This window comes from Bufo gargarizans, chromosome 7 (genome assembly GCF_014858855.1).
Source record: "Bufo gargarizans isolate SCDJY-AF-19 chromosome 7, ASM1485885v1, whole genome shotgun sequence".
NCBI lineage: Eukaryota > Metazoa > Chordata > Amphibia > Anura > Bufonidae > Bufo > Bufo gargarizans.
In genome coordinates, this window is record NC_058086.1 from 46,531,770 (window position 1) to 46,546,128 (window position 14,359).

At 44.9% G+C, this 14,359-nt stretch overlaps 1 protein-coding gene across 18 annotated transcripts in view; it reads right to left on the reverse strand.

Annotated features, from left to right (window-relative positions):
- The window catches only part of NFIA (nuclear factor I A), a 285,729-nt gene that overhangs the window by 67,961 nt on the left and 203,409 nt on the right, over positions 1-14,359 (reverse strand). For 14 of the 18 annotated variants that reach the window (XR_006390905.1, XM_044302013.1, XM_044302011.1 and 11 more), the window contains exon 7: positions 2,876-3,004. The exons of the other annotated variants lie outside the window; for them this stretch is intronic. Coding sequence is in view for 13 of the 14 variants with exons in the window: in XM_044302013.1 (XP_044157948.1) it covers positions 2,876-3,004 (129 nt within the window). In the remaining variant the exon portion in view is untranslated. The remainder of the gene's footprint in view (positions 1-2,875; positions 3,005-14,359) is intronic. 18 annotated transcript variants of the gene reach the window in all.

Genomic DNA, 14,359 nt, shown 5'->3' on the forward strand with positions numbered 1-14,359 from the left:
CATTGAAGTAAACAATGATAAAGGTGATAAACTGCAAATTATCCATCATCTATGTTAAATTGCAGATAGGAAAATATCATACACGGTAGGAACCACCTAATAGGGTATAACCCCGAAAAACGTCACTGACTTATAATAGGGTCCTCGGAGGCTGCGATGTGAACAGTGACTTACCAAAATTATCAAAAAAGCGTATATCTGTTTTATTAAAGCGCCCCCCCTCCCTCAGGTTTTCACAAGAATCAACCAAGAACCAAGTTCCGTGAATTAAATGAGTGATCTGGATTTACGTATTTAAAGAAGACCAGAATATGGCGGCGGCGCCAGCGTGAGCTTCCTGCCTGCCGCTCGTGTTCCAGGCTCGTTTCGGGTTAATCACTCGCTCGAGTCGGAGGTGTAAACAGTGAGCTAATTTCCTCTGCCTAACGAAACATCTGCTCAGAATCTCTGCTCAAGGTTAACGCGGCGATCTCAGCGGAGAAATATGCCACCTTAAAGGGGAAGAATGTGTTCATTTTGCTTTAAGGAAGAGGGGGGGGGGGGGCGAAGTGGTTTGTCCGGTCACAATGGCGCAAGTATACACGAATATGTGCAAGAAATCACGTGCAGATACGTGTGCACTGGGGATGACATCGCCTCTTAGTCACTGCCCAGTAACTACAACTCCCAGTAGATTTTAAGTCATTTTCTTGCGTTATTCCGCCACTTCTCCCGTCTCGCTGCCTGTACTCTGTTGTTATGTACAGTATCTAAGTTTTGCATTACCGAAAAAAATAAATAAATAATATAAAATTGCGGTGAATTTCTTAAGATTTGCATACAGTTCCTCATATAGATTCTTAAATATACAGAGGAACGGGGCGACTAAAAATAGGACCGCACTGTATGTTCTGCACAGACGTAATGAATATTAATAAAAACGTGTTTTCAGAAAACTTTTTCTGTAGTTTTCTGCTGTTTCCGTCACAGGGGATCAGTCTCATGCAGATTGAGAAATGTGCAGGAAATCGGGATGGGGGGGGGGGGGGGGGGGTGCGTAAGAGCAAAAGGGTCCAGGCTCCTCCATATGGGAAAATGACTGTACAGGAAAGCCGCCACGTGACCATGCTGTGTGGGAAATGGCAGCATATCCCCCTTGTAGCAATGTTTGTAGAGGAGATGGAACGTGATATAACCTAGTACTTATGCACATGGCGCATGCGCTGGCCCAGTATGGCGCCATTTACTATGCCATGATTGTTGCCACAGTCCTTTAAGATTCATATAATTGATAAAAATACAGTACCTCCATATAAAATCAGAGGATGTATGGACCGTATAATTCTGTGGGAGCCCTACTATGATCCCCAACATACGGATCTGTAATATAGCGCCACGTGCACGGGGCCGTAGTCTTCGGCTAGCCACACACCTTGGAGCCGTTTTAGATTTAGACTATGGCTCATACACAACCAGCGCGCTGGGCTCGTTGGTGGGAATGAACAAAGTTAGGGCTCGTTCACACGACCGCTGCGGTCCGCAATGCGCGAGCACCTTCTGTAGGGCAGGCGCATAGGGATCGCAGATCCATTCACTTGAATGGGTCCGCGATCCCTCCGTTCCGCAAAAATATAGAGCATGTTCTATCTTTTTGCGGTGCGGAGACACGGAACGGAACCCCAGAAAGCAATCCGCAGTGTTCCGTTCCGCATCTCAGGCTTTGCGGACCCATTAAAATGAATGGGTCCGTATCCGTGATGCGGAATGACAACAGAACGGTGCCCGTGTATTGCGGATCCACAAATGCGGTCCGCAATACGGGAACGGGACACCAGCGATCGTGTGAACGAGCCCTTAGGCAGAAAATTCCGCGACTGAAAACTTGTTCCATTCATTTGAATGGGGCAGCACACACACTGCAAGCCACATGGAGGTGGATGAGGCAGATTTTTTAGTCGCAGAAATTTCTGCTGCAATATCTGTCCTTAGGTGACCCCCACTGGGTTGTACCAACTGATGGGAAAAAAATGCAAAAATAAATCCTGTTGGTTTGAAATTTGGAAAAATTCTAAATGAAAAAAAAAAAAAAAAACAACAAAAAAAAACATCCTGCCCATCTAGTCCTGTCCTAAATATATAACAAACGTTTTACATGTACAAACAGTAGACAATAGTATATAGAGTATATCCTCAAAGCCATAGAAAGGGTGTAAAAAGGGAAATAAATGCTAAAAAATAAGAGAGATATAGGGGCACATTTATGAAGACCGGTCTTAATAAAGCCCCATAGCTGGCGGAGGATCCACTGAAGTTATGAAGAGGCGCCGGCACCAATCTAAATGTATGCCAGCTTCTTTGCTGGATTACATTCAGACCGTTTTCAGCACCTGAAACATGCCCCGCCCACGCCCCGCCCACAATTTTAGACCTGGCATGAGCGGAGCGAAGTAGCAGATAGCGGTGGAACTAACCGTTGCGCCGTCATCTGCACTTGAAATACGTCTAATCTAGGCGTATTTCAGTATAATACATGACCCCCTTAATCTTTAAATAGATACATTGTAACAATAAACAACCAAATACTAAAATAAAATACAATTTTGTAACAAATCTTAAGAACTTTACTGACTCCAGGGTTCATTAAACTTTAGCATAATGAGACAAGCAGAAGAACATGAAGCCTCTCGCACATTTCCAGATGTCGTGTGATATAAAATAATGACAAACATCAATTATTTCGTATTTACCGAGACGTAAGCAACAAAGGTCTAACAAAGGTCAAAGGGGAACCTATCTGGAAGACATGACAGAGGGCGGGGCTTAACGCAGTGCTGACGGAATAAGGGTTTGTGTATGGGGGGAGGGGGGGGGGAGCGTTCCTCGGTTTAGTCCTCACCTCTGGGTCCTGTAATGACAGGTCGATGATGCTGTGTAAAAGCCGTTCCAAGGGAAGAGGTCTGCGAAGGAGAAGGACTGCTGAAACCAGACTTCTCTGACTTCTTTAAGGTAGTAGGCGATGGCATTCCTGGCAAGAATGATTGATAAGTGCAATTTAATAATGCTAAGTCATGGAACCACAGCCTATGCATTGTGAATGTGGGTGCAGAAGCAGGGTTCATTCAGTGATACTCAACCTCCAGAGGCTGCTCCGTAGGCTGCTCAGAACAAGGCCAAGTTGGGATTGTCAAGGTGGCGTCCCTTTAATGACCAGAATTTAGATGCCCATAGATGACTGCTGCCTGATTGTATAATGTTTAGGCCTCATGCACACGACCGTTGTTCGGGTCCACATCCGAGCAACTGTTTTTGCGGCTCGGGTGCGAACCCATTCACTTCAATGGGGCCGCAAAAGATGAGGACAGCACTCCTTGGCCCCGCCAAAAAAAAATAGCATGCCCTATTCTTGTCCGTTTTGCGGACAAGAATAGGCATTTCTACAATGGGCCGCCTGTTCCGTTCCGCAAATTGCAGAAGGCACACGGGCGGCTTCCGTTTTTTTGCGGACCGCAAAAAAACGGCACGGTCATGTGCATGAGGCCTAAGGATGAATTCACACAAAGTAGATTAGTTGCAGGAATGTCTGGAACTGTCCCTTTCATATGAATAGGGTTTGCAGAAACCCATGTGCTTGCCGCCAAAATAACCCCATTGAAATGTATGGGACCGATTTTCAGTCACAGACATTTTCGCAACCAATCTGCCGCATGGGAATTCACCCTTAGGCCAGTTTCACAGAAGGTTATTACAAGGACATGTATGCGCCCGTGTTATGCACTAGTGTCCAGGCCCAACCGCAGGTCTACTGACCCAAATCCATGATGCTGTCAGCCTGGGTCAGTAGACCCATGGTGGGGCCATCTGTGCTGGACCAGTCCTTTGGAGCATCTGTCCTGGCCCGACTGTGGGTCTACTGATTGAACCTCACAGCTTCATGAGGATCAGCAGACTCTTGGTCAGGCAGGGACACTTTTGAGAGTTCTTGAGGGCAGGATATCCAACCACTATCTTAATTTAGTTTATGCCACTAAAATGTATAGGGGGGATGGGGATGTTTAAAGGAGTTGGGGAGATGCCCCCTCCAGGCCAGACCTGCAAAGGGAAGCCTACTTACTGGATTCCACCACTGGGTCCCAGCTCCCTTGCTCAGGTCCCCTGTTGTCAATATCCCCTTTGGCACAGCTGCAGCCAATGACTGGCTGCAGTGGTGACCTAGCTCCCTTGCGTTACGTGACTCCAGGTGGGCAGGTCACAGCTGCGGCCACTTACTGGCTGCAGCGGCATCAAAGCTGTTATTGACAACTGGGGACCAGAATGATGAAGTGGAAGATGGGCAAGGAAGGAAGGCAGGTCACTGCTGGTCACCACTCATGACGTAAAGGAGGCAGGTCACCGCTGCGGCCAGTCATTGGCTGCAGTGGCATCAAAGCGGGTGATGACAGCGGGAGACCAGAGTGAGGAAGTGGCAGATGGACAGCAAAGGAGCCGACACCAGCAGCAGGTAAGTCTGCTTCCCTGTGCAGGTCTGGTCAAGAGGGAAGGGGGTTTGCCCAAAATTCTCCCAAAAGGTGAACAACCCTTTAAGGTTCACGGTACAAAAATCAATTTTCTTAAAATATTCTGTAAGATTATGTTTCGTTGAGTTATTTAAATAAAACATCAGTTGGGTTTGTAACATTTTCGAGACTTTCTCATGGGTAAGGTCAGAAAAAAGTTCTAGTAAATGTTACAATGGTTGTCACGGCAACAACCTGGCTACAAAGTTACCAATGGCCTGGGCTGTTACAGTCTCTAATCCACCGCCTAGTAAAGTCTCAGGGCAGGATTTCTGGGTCAGCGTCCAGATTTTTGATAAAGGTTGAGTATCACTGAATCACTTTGTAGGGAAAATAAATGATAAAAGAAAAAGAAACAAAAATAATAAGAAAAAAACATTTAAAGCAAAGTTAGTTAATAGATTAGCTGAGAGATCTTTGTCAGTTTTTATGGTGCGTTACATTTTAGGTATCAGACCCATCTGTGGTGTCACTATACGATCACTTTCTTGATAAGAATAGTGAACCCTATGGTCAGAGTTAAAGCTTGAATGAGCCGGTCAATCACCATGGCAGTGCAATGTGTCAAGCTGACTGGAAACATAAGCTGACCATCTAGTCTAGTGTGTTTCGGAGATATGTATCCAGTCTAGACGATCCTCAGTGAAGTAAACAGCCTGGACTTAAGATTGATACATTTTAACTGCACTGATACATTGTAACTAGGGATGAGCAAATCGGCTTTGAATGCTTCATCCGAAGTAGATTTGCATAAAACTTCCTTGAAATACTGTACGGAGCAGGAATGTATTGGTTCTGTTGAGCCAAAGTTATTACGAGACTTTGTGTAATAACTTTGTAAGTTAATTATTACTGTAAAAAATCTTGATACCGAACTCTGGTTCGCTTCCAAAGTACCACTTGGAACTGAACCAGAGTTTGGTACAAAGGTTTTTTTACAGTAATAACTAATTCACAAAGTTATTACATAAAGTTTCGCGAGACTTCGCAAAGTAATAACTTTGGCTCATCGGAGCTAATACACTCTAAGGCTACTTTCACACTTGCGCTTGATCGGATCCGTTCTGAACGGATCCGATCATATTAATGCAGACGGAGGCTCCGTTCAGTACGGATCCGTCTGCATTAATAACTTTAAAAAAATTCGCAAGTGCGCAAGTAGCCTGCGCGGATCCGTTCAGACTTTCAATGTAAAGTCAATGGGGGACGGATCCGCTTGAAGATTGAGCCATATGGTGACATCTTCAAGCGGATCCGTTCCCATTGACTTACATTGTAAGTCTGAACGGATCCGCACGCCTCCGCACGGCCAGGCGGACACCCGAACGCTGCAAGCAGCGTTCAGCTGTCCGCCTGTCCGTGCGGAGGCGAGCGGAGCGGAGGCTGAACGCCGCCAGACTGATGCAGTCTGAGCGGATCCGCTCCATTCAGACTGCATCAGGGCTGGACGGAGGCGTTCGGGTCCGCTCGTGAGCTCCTTCAAACGGAGCTCACGAGTGGACCGACGAACGCTAGTGTGAAAGTAGCCTAATACTGTACAGAGCGCTCGCTCCGTACAGTATAACAACGAGGTTTTATGCGAATCGACTTCGGATGAAGCTTCCCTAATTGTAACAAACTATCTGGACTGGAGATGAACCTAAATATTGTAAATGTAAACAGAGTCTTACAGAGAAGGTTCTTGATACATTTTAGCAGATGACTTTGGAGAAGCCTGTGATCCCCAGAATGAAAGGCTGTATGGCGCGCTCAAACCCCTTTGGATCTGCTCAGAGATTTAACTAACTACTACATTCTAACTATATATATATATAAAATCAATGGCAGTGTGCTTCAAAAATAGTGTGAAATATTCAGACATCTCTGTACAGTACCAAAAGGGGGTTCACCACACCACAGAGCCATTTTATTCTGGACATCCTAAGTGGTCTGGGATCACATATTTCACATGTATCTATGACAGATCAGTAGATCATTTTCACTGGATTTCCCCTTTATGCAGCTCTCCATTGTGAAGAATCTGCATACAGCAGACCAGATTATCATTATTATTATTATTAAAGCTCCATTCATTCCATGGCGGTGTTCATACATCATACAGATCTCTGCTTACTGGATTTAGAGGGAGGAACTCATCTTAAACCTGAATTTTAGGTATATTAACAATGCAAAGAGGATCGGACACGGTGGTGAACTACGTGGATCTGCACTCTGGGTCGGGGACTGTACCTATGTATAGGTTATATAAGGCGATCTATATATTTGGCTTTAGTCATCCTACATTGTATCTCTCTCCATGTAAATGTATATTCTCCTCGGGCCTCCAGCTAACCTTGATCCCTGCCAAAGACAGGAAACCAAGCTGAGCCCGTCTGCCCCGGGTTATCAGTGTTATATATAGACGTGTGTGCTCGATAAGACCATAAAAACTGACAATTAACAGGCACAAGTAAAGGGCTCCGTGTAATGACCAGGGGTGGGGCATTCAGTGTTAGTTAGTGCAAAGCAATTAGTCCCATTCAGAAGTCATGATGCATCGGCAGGTAGCATTTTAGGACAGTGCTTGGTTATTGATACCAGAGTAACATTGACATCGGGTTAGTAGGATAAACATGCAAAAACATTCAAACATTTGTATGATTTCAGACAGTAGCATGGTACAACAACATCGTCACTGATGCCACAATTAATGCTTCTCCATCTGTAATTAGGAGGCCTATGTAGTGTGTTATATAGTGTGTATAGTACAGTTCCCAAATGTTATATGCCACCCTAAAAATCTGGGGTCCATACTGTACCTCCACATGCCTCAGCTGTCATACAGAGACACATGGAGGGTCAATGTTCCAATGGAAGCCCTATTACACAGGTGGCACAAGAATGCCAACATCCAGGCTCTGTACATACCTCACTGAATGTACATGTTGCCCTTGAATGATAAATGACAGCTAAAGAATGTAAAGGGTATGTATACTTTTGCACCTAATTTTAGGACACTAATGCAGCTAAAAAAGCAATGTTTCCAGTAGTGGACCTATGTGTCTCCAGGGTTCCAGACTGCATACACACCCCATGTAACCGGATCCTCCAGCCCTCTGCTCTCTATGTGGAGGAACACGTGGCTGCAGGATCAGACTACACAGGGTTTGTCTGTAGTCGGTAACCATGAAACAAGTAGGTCTGCATTGGAGCTGTATATGCAAAATGGTAGATTTTTTTTGCAAATTAGTTTTTTTATTTTAGATGCACTGGAGCAATAGAAAAATAGTTGAAAAAGTCTACACACCCTTTAGAATATAAATCCCGGATAAAAACTAAAGCAATGTAGTAAACAGGCCAATGGTCATAGGTGATGTGAGGGTAGAGGCCCCCCCCTTCCACGAATGCAGCCCTGCTCATCGTCAGTATGTGCTCCCTCGACCCCCTACTCCATGGTGCAGCTAAGAATATAGACGTACATGTTTTGTCAGGTGTAGAATGGGTCAGAGCTGCTGAAAACATTAAGTGGACATCAGATCGTGGCATTCGGTGATGTGACATAGCAATTCCCATCATTCCAAGGCATGCACAATTCATGATCTGCTGAAATGCAAGCGCCATGGCCAAAGTCAGAGGTCTCATGTTACAGAAGTCAATGTATTGACAGGGCAGGTTCGCTGCCATAGTCTATAAACTTCGCAAATCTCCCTCCTATCCAGATAATATGGAGACAAGTGGACTGGAAGCTGCAAGGATTGTATATATGGACTGCAACAATGTCCCAACGTCACAGAAAGAGCAACCAAATGGCACACAGTGACAATCACTGGTGACCCCCAAGAAAAATCCAAAACTTTCAAGAGAAAAACAGGAAAACATGTATATAAATTATAAAAAAAAGTTTAAAAAAATGTAATAATAAATTAACATTTGATTAAAAACACAACAAATCCTGTCACTGATCTGTTACATTTCAGGATGAGTTAGAATCAACGTAGTTCCCTTGCTACCAATAAAGAACCATCGGATAATTCATCACCACTAATAAAATTTATTACACGTCAATAGACCAAGCTGAACGACACTGATAAAAGTCTGCGCCTCTCTACAGGTACCAAATATATCTGAGCCGGGCTCATAGTGAAAAACATGAAACAATATATTTCCAAATGTATTACTTATGATTTAATAAAGAAAACTATATTTATTTAAATATATACAGTATATGTGTGTGTGTCTGTCTGTATATATAGATATTAAAAAATAAATACAATAAAATAATATTGAATTAATTATTTACTTAATTTATTAAGAAAAAACACAAAAGGAAAAATAAATAAATTTAAAATAAAATATTTAAGTAATTATTTATTTAATAACAAAAAATAAACAAGGAAATGTAAATACTCTTGATAAAATGTAGTTACCAAACAAAGAAAAAATACAATAAAATGAAAATATTGTGTTTACAAGAAACAAGCAAAAAATATAAATAAATAAAATAAATAATTATAAATAAATAAAAAAATTACTTATATATTTATTTTTATTATTTCATATTTCTTTGTGGGTGGCAGACTCCATGCTGTCAGGAAAGGAATATTTTTATACACTGATGATAACCACATATCAGTCGAGAGCTTATCCTAGTTTCCACCGAGGTTGTCACCCAGCTTTCCAAGCCCCCTGCATGGCAGATCTGACAAATTATGCTCAGATAAAGAGCTAAAATGCTAAGAAAGCTGGGCGACAACCTCGGTGAGAAGCTGCAATGGAAACCATACTAGGACGGACTAAATATTCGGGGCATTCGAGCAGTGCCTGAGGGTCAGGGCCCCTTAGGCCCCTTTCACACGGGCGAGTATTCCCCGCGGGTGCAATGCGTGAGGTGAACGCATTGCACCCGCACTAAATCCGGGCCCATTCATTTCTATGGGGCTGTGCACATGAGCGATGTTTTCCACGCATCACTTGTGCGTTGCGTAAAAAAAAAAAGCATGTTCTATATTCTGCGTTTTTCACGCAGCGCAGGCCCCATAGAAATGAATGGGGCTGCGTGAAAATTGCATTGCATCCGCAAGAAGACGAGGGACGTATGACCCGGGACCCAATTTACTTTATTATTTTCCATTATAACATGGTGACAATCAAAAATTATAAAATCTACAGAACACCAAACCCAAACCCGAACTTCAGTGAAGAAGTCCGGGTTCGGGTCTGGGTACTACATTCAGTTTTTTCTCACGCGTGTGCAAAACGCAATGCACTCGCGCGAAAAGAACTGAACAACGGAACGCAATCGCAGTCAAAACCCTCACCCACGACGCCCGTGTGAAGGGGCCTTAATCAACACAAGAATAACAAGGTCATCCTAGCTATAGGGAGCCATGAAATGTAGTGCCGGTCAGACCACCCCCGGGTCACTATGGTGGTCACTCCACGTCCACCAAAAGAGTCCAATATGATGCTAAACAGGACTGTTTTCCAACTCCCAGGTTTCCAAACTATAACTGGCAGCATACTGGGAGTTGTAGTTCTGCAATGCTTAGAGGGTCACTGGTTGGAGCACTGATATCTTTACAGGTCCATGACCATATATACAATGGCCGTTTATCTCGAGAGCGCCTCGTGTCACACGTCAGTCAATCTAATGAGAATGGATGATGACGCAGGAGCGATACTTCAACTGATGCCAACTGGGAACCAAAAAAGCGAATTCATCAGCTCTGACAAATATTCAATACGGCGTTTTCAAGCAGCGGCCGTATATCTTCTACAACGCAGTTACACTAATTACCTCATCCTAATTCTTCATTTTGCGCTTTATTAATAGTCCTGTGATTTGTCACAAAACACAAACAAATCAGGAGAAAAATCACCTCGTAAAAGAGAAATGAATCCGGCGCGGCTGGACAGGGGGGGGGGGTCCATTGAGAAGGAGGGGGGGGGGGCTAGCAAAACAAATGGAGCGGAACCCCCCGACCTCACTACAATTCAAGGCTTGTTAACCCCCCACCCCTCCTGATGCTTATTGGTTCCTTTAGGGCCCCTCTTTGCTCTTCAGGGGTAGGGCCATAGTCCATGGTGGGGGTAGTAGTCTACTCTTTATACTGGCAAAAGTTCAAGTATCCATGGAGCCTAAAATTCTTACAGGGGGTTCAGACCTGAGCGTTCTGAAACGAGCGCTCTGTATGCGCGATTGTACGGGCGTTTACAATCGCGCATACAGAGACAGGCGTGCACACACTGTCGCGCGTTCCCGAATATCTATGTGCGGGAACGCGCGACAAACGCCCAAAAAAAAAGCTCAAGAACTTGTTTGAGCGTCGGGCGTTTTACAGCGCGATCGTACGCGCTGTAAAACGCCCAGGTGAGAACCATTCCCATAGGGAAGCATTGGTTTCTCCGTGTTGAGCGTTTTACAGCGCGTAGGAACGCGCTGTAAAACACTCAGGTCTGAACTTAGGGTTAAGGCCAAAATGCACAGAAAATCCGCACCGTAGGTCATGTACATTGTATTCTATGAGAATTTGAAATTCTGAATGCACACAGTGCAGATTTTTTTCCGCGTGGATTTTGACCTGCGGTGCGGATTTTAAAATCCGCAGCATGTCAATTTATTTTGTTTTTCCTGTCCGGATTTTCTTCATTCACTTAGTAAAATCCGCATGCGGAAAATCCGCACCAATTGATGCAGATTGACCGCGCAGATTTGCCTGCGAACTCGGTGCAGATTCTCCGCACATGAATCCTGCCCGTGTGCATGTACCCTAATTGTAGCATATTCAGCAACTTTCTAATACACCATGTTTCACTCACTTTATCATTTTCAAGATCTCTGCTTGCTGTCAGAGGAGGGGAACATTATCCAGAGGATACAAACCTGTAAGGTTTGCTACAATTGTATCCGGTCCAGACAATTCTCTGTGAGCTAAACAGTGTGGACTCCAGGTTGATGCTTTTTACCCATACTGATACATTGTAACAAACTATCAGGGCAGCAGAGAGATCGGTATAGACTCAGAGACTGGATACAATTGTAGCAAACCCCCAGGTATAAATAGATTAGGCCTAAATGCATTTTTCACCTCTGGATATAAATAAGAATGTCCTGACAGTAAGCAGAGATATTGAAAATGGAATTGCACAAAGTATATGAGAAAGTCGCAGAATTCTGCTTTATACAATGAGTAAACTATGACTCTTCTTGCTTGTGTCCACAGGCTCCTAGAAAGGTGTCCTAGGTCTCTGGTTACAGGGAATTTAAAGGGGTTGTCCGAGTTTTTCATACTGATGACCTATCCTCCACTAATCGGTGGGGGTCTGACTTCCGATACCGCTGCTGATCAGCTTTTTGAAGAGGTTGCGGTACTCCGATGAGAGCCGCGGCCTCTTCATTGTCCAGTGTCTCCATACATTAGTCACAGTCAAGTGAATGGAGCTGAGCTGCAATACCAAGCATGGCCACAATCCAATCAATGGCACTGTGCTTGGTAATCTGAGAGGATTCCATGGTGCTCCCCAGATCACCGGGGCCTCTGCAAACAGCCGATCGGCAGGCGTGCCAGGTGTTGGCGCCCCGCCGATCAGATACCGATGACCTACCCTAATACTGATAGGTGATCCGTATTAAACATTCAGAAAACCCCTTTAATCACCTCCAGCTGTCCTGCTTTTAATCCAGATTGGGAAGGTGGATGAGACATCTTCACTTGGGTCCCTCTTTTTTATGTGAAGTCCAAAGAATTCGCACAGTCTCCCTTGGTATTATGACATGCTTGCACAGGATTGGCTGACTACTTCTAAAAACAGCGCCACCGCAGACCACAGGTCGTTTCTGGTATTGCAGCTCAGCCCCATTGACCTCAAAGAAACTGAACTACAATACCAGACACGACCTATGGACGGGCGAGGCGCTATTTCTGGAAGAAAGCAGTTTTTTCTTGTTTTTCCAAACCCAGAGGAAGAGAAATCGGACATCTGGGATTGAGATCCTTCTAGAAGTCCCTTCCAGGTCACCTGCATCTCATAGAGACAAGAAGACGTATTGGAGAAGACGGCTTGTGTGACTTGTAGAGGAGCACGAGCAACACTTCATCAGATCCTCGAGAGACTTCGGCAGCTACAAGTGATTGGACGCCCATAAAACAAGCGAATCTGTTCCATATGAGCAATAATTCCAGCCGACGGGCGGACAGATCGTACGAGGGAGATATTATATACTGAGGTGCGCTCGACAATACCGAGGAGAAAAAAATAAGATATATTTTCAAGACCTAAAATTGCTTGAACTGTGAAATCAAGTAATGAACAATAGAAAAGGTCCTGTCAGCAGGAATCATCGCAACGCAAAGTCAGCAATTTCTGCCGAAACCTTATTATGGCCCCGTATTCGATTCTTCATCTCTGTACTACAACAAATAGACTGACTTGACCCCAGCCTGTTACTTAATGCAGGTTGCCTGTCATCTCTCGCTAAGCTCCCATCCTTCTCCTTGAGAGTCCTTTTATCCATAGAGAAGATACGGTCAAGCCCCGGTCCGAGATAACGCCGCTAATGCCTGCATTAGTCACTCCGGCGGCTTTGTAATTTCTTAAAGGACGTCTGTATTCTTCTCTGTCCTCAGGGGGAAACGCGAGAAGATGATTAAATATGTCACGTTCTGTTACCCAGAAGGCTCCGTGCGCAGGGGGCAGGTTTACAGAACACTAAATACGCACCAATGTTCGCGTATTTTACGCACCGAATACCGGAGGTGTTACTTGCGGGTTTTTGGTATCCGATTTGATGCGGTTTTGCCGCAGATCTCAGCCTTTCATTAAAAAAAGAGCGAAATTGGCATAAAAGAACCGCCCAAAGAATTGTGACATGCTGCAAATGTCAAAATCCACGCACCGGGTCAATTTCCGTACAGAAGGATAAAGCAAAGTATGCCGCTTTGCTGGGACTGTATTAGGCCTCTTGTGCGCCCCGTGGCCGTGCTGCGGCTCGCAATTTGCGAACACCAACCATGGGGCAGCGGATTGCAAAAAGATAGGACATGTTCTATCTTTTTGCGGAACGGAAGTACGGGACGAAACCCCACGGAAGCACTCCGTAGGGTTCCGTTCTGTGCTTCCGTTCCGCACCATTCCGCATCTCCGGATTTGCGGACCCATTCAATGGGTCCACATCCATGATGCGGAATGCCCACGGAACGGTGCCTGTGTATTGCAGGTCCGCAATACGGCCACGGAGCGCACACAGAGGCCTTAGGGTTCATTCATACGACCATATGAACGGGTGCGGACACATTCATTTCAATGGGGCCGCAAAAGATGCCGTGTGCCGTCCGCATCCGCTGTTCCGTTCCGTGGCCCAGCCAAAAATATACAGCATGTCCTATTCTTGACAAGAAAAGGCATTTCTATAATGAGCCGTCCGCTCTGCAAATTGCGGAACGCACAGGGGCGGCATCCGGTTGTGTGAACGCACCCTTACGCTTTGTTTTTTCCGTACAAGAATCAGCGTGGAAAACCCAGCATTTAATCCGTGTGCAGGTCGCCGAAGGCCCCTTTCACACGAGCGAGTTTTCTGTGAACGCAGGTCAGCGCTGAATCCTGACCCATTCATTTCAATGGGTCTGTGCACATGAGCGTTTTTTTTTTTCACGCATCAGTTCTGCGTTGCGTGAAAAATGCAGCATGTTCTATATTCAGCGTTTTTCACGCAGCCCTGGCCCCATAGAAGTGAATGGGGCGTCAGTGAAAAACGCATCGCATCCGGAAGCAAGTGCGTTTTTCACTGATGGTTGCTAGGAGATGTTGTTTGCAAACCTTCAGTTTTTTATCAACCGCGTGAAAAACGC